We start from the raw sequence: 13,072 nt of genomic DNA on the forward strand, positions 1-13,072 counted from the left end.
AGAAATACCAGGATGAGGTCATAATAGGTGAGTTAGAATAAGAGAGCAATACTGTAAATGTCATGTTCAATCCATGTTATCTATATGATCTGGACAATTTTCTGCACCTTGTTTATGCTCTCAGTTTGACCTTGGCTTGCGCAGCACGCTGTGCGCTGACATTTGAAATTTGAACAGTACCGCACCGGTCGCCGTGTGTCGTCGACTTCAAGTGACAATTCGTTATACTGCTCAGAACATCTTGCGCTGTCGTATTGGCTGTTGTTTGTTCGTGTTTAGTCAGTCGGTGGTACGCAATTGTGGTGCGTGTTGTGTTTCACCGCCGGTCTTCATCGCGACTGTTAGCATTTAGGGAGACTTTAATACGTTGCGAGTCTTATAATTGTTTAGTCATTGATTGCTATCAACTAATGAACAAGTGATTTATCTCGAATCGACTTGAGACTCAAGACACCACGTGCGCGTGTTGGAGCCATCGGCCGCCGGCCGTCGGATCTCTTTCGTTGGGCTACGGATTCCAATTGGATTTATAGTCCAATATGGATTTGTTAATTAGAAGAGACAAATCACGCGATTTCTCTGGGTGGCATAGTTGTTTGTGCAAAAGTAATACAGTGAGTAGTAACATCAACAAACAATTCTACTTTGTGTGTAACGTTTGATACGAGAGCGTTGTGGCTTGATGGTACGTAAGATATGCCTTGGATTGTACGTACGTTCGTTTTATTAAAACAGGAGGAAGAATGTATGTTAAATATAATTAATAAAACTCAATTTAAAATTAAAATATTATTCATACTTTTGGTAACATCCTCTTTGTAGTTTTCAGGATATGCGTCTTAAATCATATTTCATATGAAGCTTATGTGAGTGCAACATAGCGAAGGCTTGTGTTGTTGTTTTTAAAAAGTTGAATAAAATAGAAACATAAATAGAAGAATCAAATAAGAACGATAAAAATACTCGGTGGTCGAGTGGAGACGTGCACCTGCTGGCATGCTAGCAGACACGGATCGAATCTCAGGTATAGAAGGCATTTTTCTCAAATATAAAAATATCAGGTGTAATTTGGGTTGCATATATGAATTGCAACGAAATATAAGAGAAATTGAAATACAAGTGAAGGCAATACGGAGAAGTAAGAAAGTAAGTGGAGAAACGAGAACAGAGAAATAGAAGGAGTAAAGAAAATAGGAGAAGACAGAAGGAAGAGAGTTGAGCAGAGAAGAGGAGGAGATAGAAGAAAGAGAACAGGAGAGGATCAGATTTTTAAATTTTTTGGCACGTGTCGTTATAAGACAGTCTACGCTAGCTCTGGTCTGATCGCCCACTGCTTCGGTCCATCCATTGCTCCCGGCCCATCCTACAGCTACGATGTCTCTGCGCTTCATCCCCGAAATTATCAGGTATATCAACAATTTTTATGGTGGGGGATCACCCCCAGAGAGAGGGAACTCCTTATAAGGACATCCTTTTAAGAACTTATAAAAATATTTTTAAGTTTTAAGTCGTCTCAAGAGAGGAGACACTTAAAAATATTCTTACAAGTTCTGACCTGTACCTGAAATGAGAGAAGGAGTACATAAGTCATACAGGATACCTTAACAATTTTTATAGTGGGATCATCCCTGAGAGAGGAACTCTCTAAGAGACCTTTTCCTGAAATGATAGAAGGGGTACACACAAATCAAAGAAGTCAATATATCTTACTATTTCTTTATTAACAATAGAATACAAGTTTAGATTTTACAAGTCAACAAAATACATGCCGCCATATTGAACAGACTTACGACCTGCATAGCCGCGAACATGCAAGCAAGTAGCACATCGCAAAAGTACTGCCGGAATAAAGAAAGTAATTAAATACCTAATTACGTGATTAAAAAGGGAAACAAATATACAGGAGTTCCAAAAATAAAATTTAAAGTACAAACAAAAACTCTAAACACTACAAACGTCGCTCGTTTTCATCGACAATTAGGAAAACTAATATACAGTGTGCTACAAAAAGAAAATAATAGTTCAAGAAAGAAAACACTCGGGAATAACAAATTTAGAAAACTTTTAATACGACATTAAGAAAAACAAACATACCTGGTGTTACAAATAGGAAATTCCTTAATGTAAAAATAAAATACTAATATTAAGTAGAAAACGACCAGGAAGTGATAAATTTAGTCAGTTTCACATTAGAAAGCACGGAAAAGTAATACATAGGGTGATATAAGAAGAAAATAGCTACATTTAATTAGAAAATACAAAATATTCGATTCAGATAATTAGATTCACGAGAAGGTGACACAACAAAACTACATCTACACTTTGAATTAAGAATAGAAAGCTAGAAGAAAAATCAAAGAAAATTTAAATTTAAAAATGTAAAATTAAAAAAGAAAAGGTAGGAAACCTATACTTTTCATTGCGACGGGTTCTCCAGATACGCCACACAAGTATAAGTAAAATGTAGGTCGTCCGGATCTATCAAGTGCACACACGCGAGAAGAAAATTAAATTGTCTGCCAAACACGTCCTGATTGGAGATTCTTTTGGATGATCAAAAAGAAAATGCTGAACTAAGAAAATCTCATCATTATTAAATAATAGATGAAAACCCATCTTAACCGATCCCAATCCGGAATGCACGAATCTATGAACCCCGTCGATCATAACATCTTGAATCATCCCAATCATCGAAAACGAACGAGATTGAATCAACCAAATCCAGCTAACTCCATCAACCGAACCCATCCTTCTATAAACACACCCATCATCATTAACGATATCTATCAATCTGAATAAACGAATAAATAACGAAACGAATGGAAAGAAGATATCTGATGGGCACCAGACCTGAAACGAACGCAATTTGTCTGAATACAAAAGTCATAACAAAACCGATGCTGAACTGAACCCAGAAACCATTTCGAAACAAATGAAAATGAGGATCAAGAACTCCCAATGATCCTTAATTGACGAATATGAAAATGGATACTATCTGATCAAACTTCAAAACCGAGTTGCAACCAAACTCCATCCAGCCGACAACCCAACTAAACAAAATTAACACACCAACGATCATAACAAACATAATAATAAACATCCAAAAATTAAAACGAAAACTGTAACGAAAAACAAAAAACGATTCAGTAACAGACTTTAAAACACACCAAACATTTCTGACCAAAATACCAAGCCAAATCCCACGACGTCGGCAAACCGTGACACTATCCACAAAACAAAAGGATCGATACCCAGGTATATTAAACTTATCTCTGAAATCAAGTGACGCACACGAATGTGCACTCACTACCACTCATTAAGCAATATTTAACGCGAAAAGGTGCATCATATGCCATTTCTCCACGCGGTAGCCAATTCAACAAATTTTATGAAAGATACAAAACAAATTTTCATCTAGGAAAATTACTCCAAACCATGTTGTGGTACACCGCCGCAAGCCACCAAAAACTACAATTCCTAGTGCACCGAGAGTACCAGTGCGTATACATTACAACTTTCAATATAACTCGCGATACGGAATTTTCTAGCAATAAATTTGATACAAGATACAAAATTAAATTCTTCATCTAACACTAAAATCATAATTCCTAGCGCAACGAGTTAGTACCAGAAAACAGCGTGCGCGCACACAACTTTCAAATATAACTCGCGTGTTAAATTAAATTTTTCATCTGGAAAACATTATTACGAACTTATTGCATTAAATGCGTTCGCGTGCGGTTATATCAAAACTACAATTCCATGCAACGAATACTACGGTGCAATACACACAACTTCTTTCAATATAACTCGCGTTAGGAATTTTCTCGCGTCATATTTCAACACAGGGAGATACAAAATTAAATTCTGCATCCGGAAAAAATTATTCCGAACTTATTTTGACATCTTCGAGTTTGCGTGTTACACTAAAAAACCACAATTCCCAGCGCAACAAAGTACTACGCGCACATATACAAATATTCAATATAACCGCGTTATTGAACTCTTTCTCGCAATATATTTCAATACAGGGAGATACAAAAATTAAATCTGCATCCGGAAAAAATTATATTCTGAACCTATTAAGACCCTGCTAAGTGTGTTATACTAAAAAAAAACTAAAAACTGCCTTCAACACGAGTCACTTCTACCGCTACCCTTGTACAGGCCCCTGAACACAAGTCACTTCTACTCGCCCTTGTACGGTACCCTGAACATGAGTCACTTCTTACCGCTACCCTTGTACGATGTCTCGCAATAAATTTAAATACATGGGGATGCAACCAAATTCCTCTATCTGACAAATTATTCCAAACTTATTGTGCATATCGCGCCCGCAAAAGTTATACCAAAACTACAATTTCTAGCGCGCATCGAGTACTACGGCGACACACACATACAACCAATATATAACCCTGCGTTATAAATTTTCTCGCAATAACTTTAATACAGGAAGATAAGCCAGAATTAAATTCTTCATCTGGAAAAATTATTCGAACCTATTGTGACATCAGTGTTCATGTGTTATACCTAAAAAAAATCCACAATTCCTAAGCGCAACGAGTAAGCAATTACGGCACACACACACAACTTCAATATAACTCGGTGTTATGAATTTTCTCGCAATAAATTTTAATACAGGAAGATACAAAATTAAATTCTTCATCTGGAAAATTATTCCAAACCTATTGTGACACCGCGTTCAAGTGTATTATACTCAAAAAACTACAATTCCTAGCGCAACGAGTACCACATGGCGCACAATAATAATCCCTTCAATATAACTCTGCGTTATGTGAATTTTCTTGCAATAAATTTCCTGATACAGGGAGATACAAAATTAATTTCATCCGGGAAAAAATTATTCAGAACTTATTGGTGACCCCGCGTTTGCGCGTTATACTCAAAAAAAATCCAAAAACCGCTCCTCTTCAACACGAGTCACTTTCATCATACCCTTGTACGTAGGTGCCCCTGAACACAAGTCACTTCTACTGCTGCCCTTGTACGGTGCCCTGAACATGGTTTCCGCTCTACCGCTACCCCGGTAATGATACGTCCCAGTCAAATTTTAACATTGGGGACAGAACTAAATTCTCTATCTGGACAAATTAGTCTTGTAAACTTATTGTGACACCGCGTTCGCGTGTTATACTAAAAAAAAACTACAATTCTAGCGCAACGAGTACTACGGCGCACACAATAACTTCTTCAATATAACTCGTTATGGAATTTTCTCTTTGGCCAAAGATACGCGCTTATATGCAAATTTAAAATCTACATCGGGAAAAATTATTCCGAACTTATTGACACCGCGTTCGCGTATATGCTAAAACTACACCAGCGCAACAAGTACTACGGCGCATACACGCAACTTCTCTCAATATAACTCGCGTTTTGAATTTTCACGCAATAAATTTTAAACAGAGAGATACCAAAATTAAATTTAACTGGAAAATTACTAGAACTACTGGTGACACCGCGTTCACGTGTTATACCTAAAATTCATACCTTTAAGCGCAACGAGTACTACGGCGCACACAATATAACTTCAATATAACCTGTTATGGAATTTTCTCGCAATACCCCGACATAGTGAGATGCTAAATTAAATTCTGCATCTGGAAAAATTATTCCGAATTATTGTGACACCGCGTTCGCGTGTTACACTAAAAAAACTACTATTCTTAGAGCAATGAGTACTACGGCGCACACACACAACATGCAATATAACTCGCGTTATGGAATTTTCTCAAAATAAATATCTATACAAGCGGATACAAAATTAAATTCTGCAAGATTAAAATAACTATTTGATCAAGAAATTATTAATTTAATGATGCAATTCGATTGAAAATGTTTACGTGATTCTCGAAAAGATGTAGCAGTAGCGGTAGAAGTGACTCCCATTCAGGGCACCGTACAAGGGTAGCGGTAGAAGTGACTCCCATTCAGGGCACTGTACGAGGGTAGCGGTAGAAGTGACTCCCATTCAGGGCAACGTACGAGGGTAGCGGCAAAAGTGACTTTATTCAGGGCACCGTACGAGGGTAGCGGCAAAAGTGACTATTCAGGGCACGGTACGAGGGTAGCGGTGGAAGTGACTTTATTCAGTGCACCTGGATAACGATTTTAGAGCACTTCTAGCAGAATTTTTGGCGGACTGCAAGATCGCATCTAAGAAAATGACTCTCGAACTATCTAAATTTGAAAGAATCATTGAACTGGCACGAACGGTTCGCGAGATACAGCCGACTTTCCACCGTGTGTTTCGATAAATCACTAAAATCGTATAAGTTTCAGAGCGATTTTTAGGCACTTCTAGCGTGAATTCGGGGGACTGCAAGGTCGCATCTTAGAAAATGAATCTCGAACTCTCTAAATTTAAAAGATTCAAGATACGTCAAGTACGTTTATAAAGTAAATGCAGTTCACGCAAGATTTCGAGGGACAGCAAGAGCGCATCTTAAAGGTTCTCTTACGCTATTTAAATGTGAAAAGAACATTAAAGTGGCGTAAACGGTCCCAGAGATATCACACAATTTCCACGGCAAGTTTATAAAAATGTGTTAAAATGCTCAATTTTAGGGGCGGTTTTCAGACGGTTTGCGAGCAATTTTGGCGCTGGTTATAGCACATCCCTAAGAAACTTTAAACTTACACGTACGCTCGGGCGCGAGGTATGAACAATGCAATGGTACGAAATAGACTTGTTCTCCACAAAAAAAGTTGTTTACACCTTGATACCGATAAGTCCGGAGAGAAGAAAACGAAGTGAATTCCAATATACGTAGTGACATAAATTCGTCATGTGTAAAGAAGGTATTGAATAGTTAATTCTCTCGAACGCGGGTTGAATTTAAATTAAAAAAGTTACAAAAAATTAATTCAGTACTTTAACTTACCTGCATTACAATGGCAAATTTTCCCGTGATATTCGTCGTTGTTGGCAGCAATCACATCCCATCGACGTTGGATCGAATGAAATAAACAGCCGAATTTAATCCTCAAGGAATGTCCCACGTCGCGAGTTCATAGGAAAGTTCAGGAAAAAACGCGGCTTGCAGTAGCTACTTGACTGAATCACAATCACGAGAAACATGGCGGCGGAACGAAAAAAAAAACGCGTGGGGACACACGAGCGACCATCAACACACTGAGATACAAAAGGACGCACGCCGAGTGCGCTGATAGTGCTTGCGCCGTGTGCAGAGTGTGCGCAGTTAACGCACCGGGCTAAACCACCTTTATAGATAATGACCTTCAAATAAAAATCCAGAACTGTTTCGTTTAAACGTTTCAAATTCTTAATATAATAACTTGCACATAGACAACACTCAGTGGAAATTCAAGTTAATTTTTGCTGAAACTTGTGAAAGTCATTATTAAAGAATAAAATTATATTTTTCAGGTTGAACTCGCCGCAAAAACAAGACATAATAATAATTCGAAATGGTATGACATATTTATAATTTGTGAAGCACTTAATTTATTATCAGCTTGCAATCGTTTAAAAACTTATGTAATTATATCTAAAGTTTTATTAGCAATGCAATTGTATATATTGTTTTAGAAACGTACTTGCTTATTCCTCACCGGTACCTTGTTTCTTCATACCATCCTTTTGCTTCTTATTCTTCTTTGATTGGGCCTCCTGTTCAATAGGCGCTGGTTTAACGAATGGAATCATCTCTTGCAAGTCTTCAGGCAAGAATTCCTTGAGTGCGGCTGGCACCTTAATACCTTCCTCAGTTTGATGCACCTCCAAAATGGCACAAATAACGCGGGTGGCAGCGCACATGGTCGCATTCAACATGTGTACATAATTCGTCGCCTCATTCATCTTTTTCGTTTGCCCATAACGAACCAGAAGTCGCCTTGCCTGATACTCTAAGCAGTTACTGCAAGATACCAACTCTCTAAATGCATTCGAACCGGGGAACCAAGCTTCCAAATCTAACTTTTTCGACGCAGCGTGATTCAAAGCGCCCGAAACAATATTGACAATCCTGTACGGAATCTCCAGCTGTTTGTAAAAATTCTCCGCGTTCGTGATCATCTCATCCATCATCTCCCAGGATTTATTCTCGAACGGGGAAGTGATACAAAACTGTTCGACTTTTTCAAACTGATGCACACGGAAAATACCACGTGTATCACGTCCATGAGAGCCGACTTCTTGGCGGAAACATGTCGAGATGCCAGCGTAACGAATCGGAAGGCTAGCTTCCGGAAGCCATTCATCTCGATGAAATGCAGCAATTGGTTGTTCCGATGTTGCGATTAAGTACTTCTCTTCGACTTCCTTGTCCTCCGCCTTTTCGCTGCCTTTACCTACGACCTTGTACAACTCTTCATCGAATTGCGATAATTGTGCTACTTCTTGCATGATCTCCTTTCGCATAAAAAACGGAGTATACAGGGGCTTGTAGGACTTTTTGTGGAGTGTGCGTAGCGCTAATTGAATAATTGCATATTCTAAGAAAACCGCAGGTCCTGTCAAGTAGTAACCACGACCGCCAGAAACGACCGAACCTCTTTCACCATCCATACCTAAATAAACACAGTAATTCAAATCTTGTTATCTTAAATATAAAATCAACAAACCATCTATCATGTGTATTAAATCAACATGAGAATATTTTTTCTTCATTTCACAATCACCAAAAGTCCTCTCCACTTTATTTTCGTCTTCATCATTGCTCACTGGGACTGATTCATGCAAGTGATTGCTTACTTCACGAAGAGCGGCGTTACGGTCTTTCTCAGTTTGCAGCAAATCATTGTCATTTTTGATGACTGCTTCATCAATCAATACACGAACCTAAACCAAACAAGAAATTTACTGTAATAAAATAAAGTTTGAAGTTTTATTAAAACATACCTTTTTAATTTGGTTTACTGTAAGAGGTTTCAAAAGATCCGAAGTTAAATCGGCCAACTTCTGCACAACTTCCTCAGGAACAGCTTCATTGGCATCTCCCTGTGGCTCTTTTTTCTTCATTTTTTCTCCAATTTCCTTGCTGCACACATTTTTCAACTTATTCCACTGGTCGGCTTTGTGCCGCAACTGCCTCCAGGTTGCATCTTTGTCGATGACGGTGTTCACTAAACCAACATCTTTAAAACGCTTGGTTTGGTTTTCTCTGATTTTATCCGGATTTCCACCTTTATCCGTGCGGAATAGGTCTAAATCGAGCACCATTATGGTATATTTTTATCGAGGTAGTTGTAAGGAATTACACGTTGTGATAACTTTGCAAGCCCACGTTTGCGATGTTTCTGCGGACCTGGCAGTTAAAGGAATGATGAAATTCGTGAATCGTGAGCACACTACGTTGAAAGTGTAGAACAGCGAAAATAAACGAGGTTAAAGATGGATATTGCGCACTGTAATGCGGGTTGCTACTACTGCATTTTATACTGGGCGGTGCGTTGAAAGTATTAATTTCACTAGAATTATTTCAATAAACATAAAATTTTAAAAAATGGTTTAGTTTTAACACAATAACTATGCGTCTAATTTTTTATCATACATATATACTTATTAGGAATATATGTAGAGTAGTTGCACTTTTCGATTTAATTCATTTCACTGATTCATTTCGATACAGCTAGCGCCATCCGTGGCGAACATACAAAGTTGCATGCTGCAAATATAAACAACGTCGGCACGTCGACTCGCTCTTTTTAACTTTAGCTTCTTTAGCTACAATCCGAGAACTTTCTATTTACAAAACGTTCAAAGCTGTGCACCTTGAAGTATTAATTGCATTTTTATCGGCGTCGCCTAGCCAGGAGGTTTTTCCTGCTTTCACTCACAAATTGATAAACGTTTCGCTTGCGATCGTTTTTTGTTTGAGAGGTTATCAGTTTGTTTGCAGTGTCAGTAATTCAAAGGTAGGTCAAGTTACCACTTTTCAACGCTCTAAAAACAAAAATTTAATTATATTTCGCCCTAATTCTCTAGATGAAGGACGTTATTGACGTTATGGAATTGCAACGCGAGAAACAACGCTCTCGACAGATGACCATCGACTATCGCAAGCTGGAGTTCAATAACGGCTACACCCCCGCACGCTTCATCTTCGAATGCGGCATGAAACTGAACGCACAACCGCTGACAATCGCAACAGCCGCAATTCTCAATCATCGCTTCTTCACCGAAGTCGATCCGAACAACTATGATCTGTTCCTGATTGCAGCATCAACCTTGTACCTTGCTGGCAAGATAAAAGATGACACATTAAAGATTAGAGATATTATCAATGTGTCACATCATACTCTACATCGACATAGTGGACCACTCGAAATCGGCGAAGAGTATTGGAACATGCGCGATGCAATCGTGCAAGCCGAATTGCTCATAATGCGAATTCTAAAATTCGAAGTCACCATCACACATCCACATAAATTTATGTTACACTACTTAAAATCTTTGGAAGGACTACTAGGGAAAGACGTATGGAATAAATTCCCAATCGCTCGCACATGCGCGGCTTTCCTGCAAGACTTCCACCTGGATCCTGCCATTTTAGAATATGAACCCAAACACATTGCAGTCGCATGCATTAGTCTCTCACTGCAGTGTTACGGCGTGCAGATACCACTCATCGATGACACAGATGACGAAATGTGGTACAGTGTGTTTGTCAAGGATATGAACAAAGACAAACACTGGGAGATTATGGAGAAGATCATGGAGACCTACAATAAGGAATCCATCTTGTAATTTCACGAAACGACTGAGACTCTGACTTGATTTTCTGATGTGTGTTATGAAATGGTCCAAATTCATCTCTCAATGCATATTTTCTCACAGATGCTGTATATGTAGAATTATTACCATTAGTGTATAAGAATTGTATGAGTTGCAGTTTAGTTTTTGATTTTTTTTTGTTTCATTTTTCTCATTAAATTGATATCTCACAGATGGAGATATGGGCAGAATAATTCAAATGTGATAAAATTTCAGTATGTTTACTTAAATTTATATTTGACTTTTTTTTATTATGACCGTAATAAAATTGTAATAAAAACTAGTTCATGGTGTACTCAATTTTGTAACATTTTGAAAAGTTACATTTGAGGTTAGTGCAAAAGTAAATCTTGTTTCAACTAAAACTTAAAACGAGATTTAACGCAAAAATTGAACAAGAACAACTAAATTTTAAATACCTATTTGACACAATTAACTTAATTTTTAACAAGATAGTTGCGGTAATTTGAAAAAAAAAACCTGAATTAATATCAGCAACATCAAATAAAAAATGAAACCACGTTTTTAAACCAAAATACTAATTTTTATGTTTAAATTGACGCTTTAAAGCAATTAAACACTAATAAAACACACTACCTTTAATGTCAAGCGTATCTAAATGGTTTTTACCGTCTATTGTGCAAACTATTCGAGGCACACAAATTCTGAAAACCATTATTTTTGAAAATGAAATTATCTACAACTTTCTTTTTATAACTTTTAGTCGTCGACGCAAAAATACAGATATTAACAAAAATAGCTAAAAATTTAGAAAAAAAACTATTTTGGTCGTTCTAACTTTTTTCCTTGACTTTTACCCACTCAGCCCAAAAAAATAACATTTCAATGACCTAAGATGTTAATTGTTGTAAAATTTAGTCAATTTTATAATGCAATGATTGATTTTACTGCCAACAACGTCATTTCATGATAATATTCGTCCGGTGTGTCACATAAAAAAATTTCAAATTCATAGTAAGAAAAAATCGAAAGAGTAATGGATGAATGATAACTCTCCAAGCACTGTTTTGTTCCCAAAATGGAGACTGAAGACTCCCAGACGAATCTCATCATCGACGAAGAAGACATTGCATTATACGCGCGTTTCGCCCGTGGTGTATTCACCATTTTGTTAATTTTGATGAGTTAGCACCGTTAAATCCGCCATTTTATAGTTTAAACTTTTATAAACTCATTTCAGATATTGTACAAATCTTGGTAAGCATCGTGGTCTTCATCGGGCAACGTTTAGGCGATGAAATCGTCGCCACCGAACACATGTTTCTATTAATGAGTAACCTATACGCGTTTATGTGTCAGGTGAGTGCTTTTGTTGAATGTAAATCTCATCAACAAAAAGTGTGTTTCAGTTCTTTTTCTTTACCCTATGCGACATAACACTACTCCGACCCGAAAACAAACACAAGCGAGGAAAAGTCATCTCTGGTCTGACCACACTATTACTCTATTCGATCTTTACTTACTTTGCGGCGAAAATCCGTGATACGTTCACTCATGTTCTCGAACGATACACCCGGAGTGGCACGGTGCGCACCAATGTACTGCGCACGATGAAGGTCATGGTGGAATTCCTGAAAGCCGCCATTGTTATCCTCTGCCTGCGCGAACAAGGTTTGCAATATCACTTTGATCCTTGCTATTCGTCTGCCACATTCGTGTATTACATCTGCACGGAGAAACTTTTCGTAGACGCCATTATCTACGGCTCCAAAATGTTGTCGCTGGAGAGGTTCGACGGGCTGGAACACCTTTACATTCCCATTATCCTGCACACAATCAGCATCATCTTGACTATCATGATATTGGCGGTGCTGCTCTCTATGCAACGGTATACGATCTACGCGTTTCTATCTTCGTACTTCACGCTGTATCTGCCAATGAAGAATTTAATATGGAATTATTTGACGCCTTTGATGGTGGAGCAGAGGACGTTTGCTAGCTTTAAAGTGGCGAATGAAAAAGACTTGTCGCAATGGGATGATATTTGTGCGGTTTGTTTGGAACGTATGAGCAAGGCGAGGATTACACCTTGTAATCATTTATTTCATCCGCAATGTCTCAAGCGCTGTTTGCAGACTTCCATGCAATGCCCGCTTTGTAAGAACGAATTTGATACCGGCATGAATAATAATCGATATTTTATTAACAGGCGGTTGAATTAATCGTCATTAAAATTCGGAACAGACAGATTAAAAAAAATTGTAATATAAAATTAGAATTGAATAAAGAAAACAGTCGGGCTTGAAACAATATTCTATTCACGAAGACGCTAGGACGCTCTATGAGTAGTTT

General features: G+C 37.8%; 3 protein-coding genes and 1 long non-coding RNA gene across 5 annotated transcripts; 2 read left to right on the top strand and 2 right to left on the bottom strand.

Moving 5' to 3' along the window:
* Positions 1-7,465: 7,465 nt before the first annotated feature.
* SerRS (Seryl-tRNA synthetase) lies at positions 7,466-9,435 on the bottom strand. Its single transcript, XM_065311239.1, has 3 exons — positions 8,885-9,435; positions 8,608-8,824; positions 7,466-8,553 (listed from the first exon to the last, which is right to left on the bottom strand). Exons 1-3 carry the CDS (start codon positions 9,203-9,205, stop codon positions 7,586-7,588), a joined length of 1,506 nt encoding a protein of 501 aa, XP_065167311.1. The 5' UTR covers positions 9,206-9,435; the 3' UTR covers positions 7,466-7,585.
* Positions 9,436-9,476: 41 nt separating this feature from the next.
* LOC135798401 (uncharacterized) lies at positions 9,477-12,351 on the bottom strand. Its single transcript, XR_010549700.1, has 2 exons — positions 12,244-12,351; positions 9,477-9,928 (listed from the first exon to the last, which is right to left on the bottom strand). It is a non-coding gene; the product is annotated as an uncharacterized lncRNA (long non-coding RNA).
* On the top strand, positions 9,764-11,042 carry koko (cyclin Q). The gene is made up of 2 exons (XM_065311243.1): positions 9,764-9,900; positions 9,971-11,042. Exon 2 carries the CDS (start codon positions 9,971-9,973, stop codon positions 10,730-10,732), a length of 762 nt encoding a protein of 253 aa, XP_065167315.1. The 5' UTR covers positions 9,764-9,900; the 3' UTR covers positions 10,733-11,042.
* LOC135798399 (E3 ubiquitin-protein ligase AMFR-like) lies at positions 11,624-13,030 on the top strand. Of its 2 annotated transcripts, XM_065311242.1 has the most exons (4): positions 11,626-11,904; positions 11,961-12,079; positions 12,130-12,391; positions 12,470-13,030. In XM_065311242.1, exons 1-4 carry the CDS (start codon positions 11,799-11,801, stop codon positions 12,940-12,942), a joined length of 960 nt encoding a protein of 319 aa, XP_065167314.1. In that variant the 5' UTR covers positions 11,626-11,798; the 3' UTR covers positions 12,943-13,030. The 2 variants fall into 2 exon arrangements, with proteins under 2 accessions (XP_065167312.1, XP_065167314.1); XM_065311240.1 differs by having other exon boundaries at positions 11,624-11,904; positions 12,130-13,030.
* Positions 13,031-13,072: the final 42 nt, after the last annotated feature.

This window comes from Atheta coriaria, unplaced genomic scaffold, assembly GCF_025399875.1.
Source record: "Atheta coriaria isolate IRGN ID8LTWV9N9 unplaced genomic scaffold, Caltech_Dcor_3.1 hic_scaffold_9_pilon, whole genome shotgun sequence".
Lineage (NCBI taxonomy): Eukaryota > Metazoa > Arthropoda > Insecta > Coleoptera > Staphylinidae > Dalotia > Dalotia coriaria.

Bases quoted from the DNA above. Each gene is read 5' to 3' on its own strand.
- SerRS (XM_065311239.1), bottom strand. From the start codon at position 9,205: ATGGTGCTCGATTTAGACCTATTCCGCACGGATAAAGGTGGAAATCCG. The intron at 8,825-8,884 runs GTATGTTTTAAT...TGTTTGGTTTAG, and splicing joins CAGTAAACCAAATTAAAAAG to GTTCGTGTATTGATTGATGA. The intron at 8,554-8,607 runs GTTTGTTGATTT...GTGTTTATTTAG, and splicing joins TTTAATACACATGATAGATG to GTATGGATGGTGAAAGAGGT.
- koko (XM_065311243.1), top strand. From the start codon at position 9,971: ATGAAGGACGTTATTGACGTTATGGAATTGCAACGCGAGAAACAACGC.
- LOC135798399 (XM_065311240.1), top strand. From the start codon at position 11,799: ATGGAGACTGAAGACTCCCAGACGAATCTCATCATCGACGAAGAAGAC. The intron at 11,905-11,960 runs GTTAGCACCGTT...AACTCATTTCAG, and splicing joins CATTTTGTTAATTTTGATGA to ATATTGTACAAATCTTGGTA. The intron at 12,080-12,129 runs GTGAGTGCTTTT...AGTGTGTTTCAG, and splicing joins TATACGCGTTTATGTGTCAG to TTCTTTTTCTTTACCCTATG.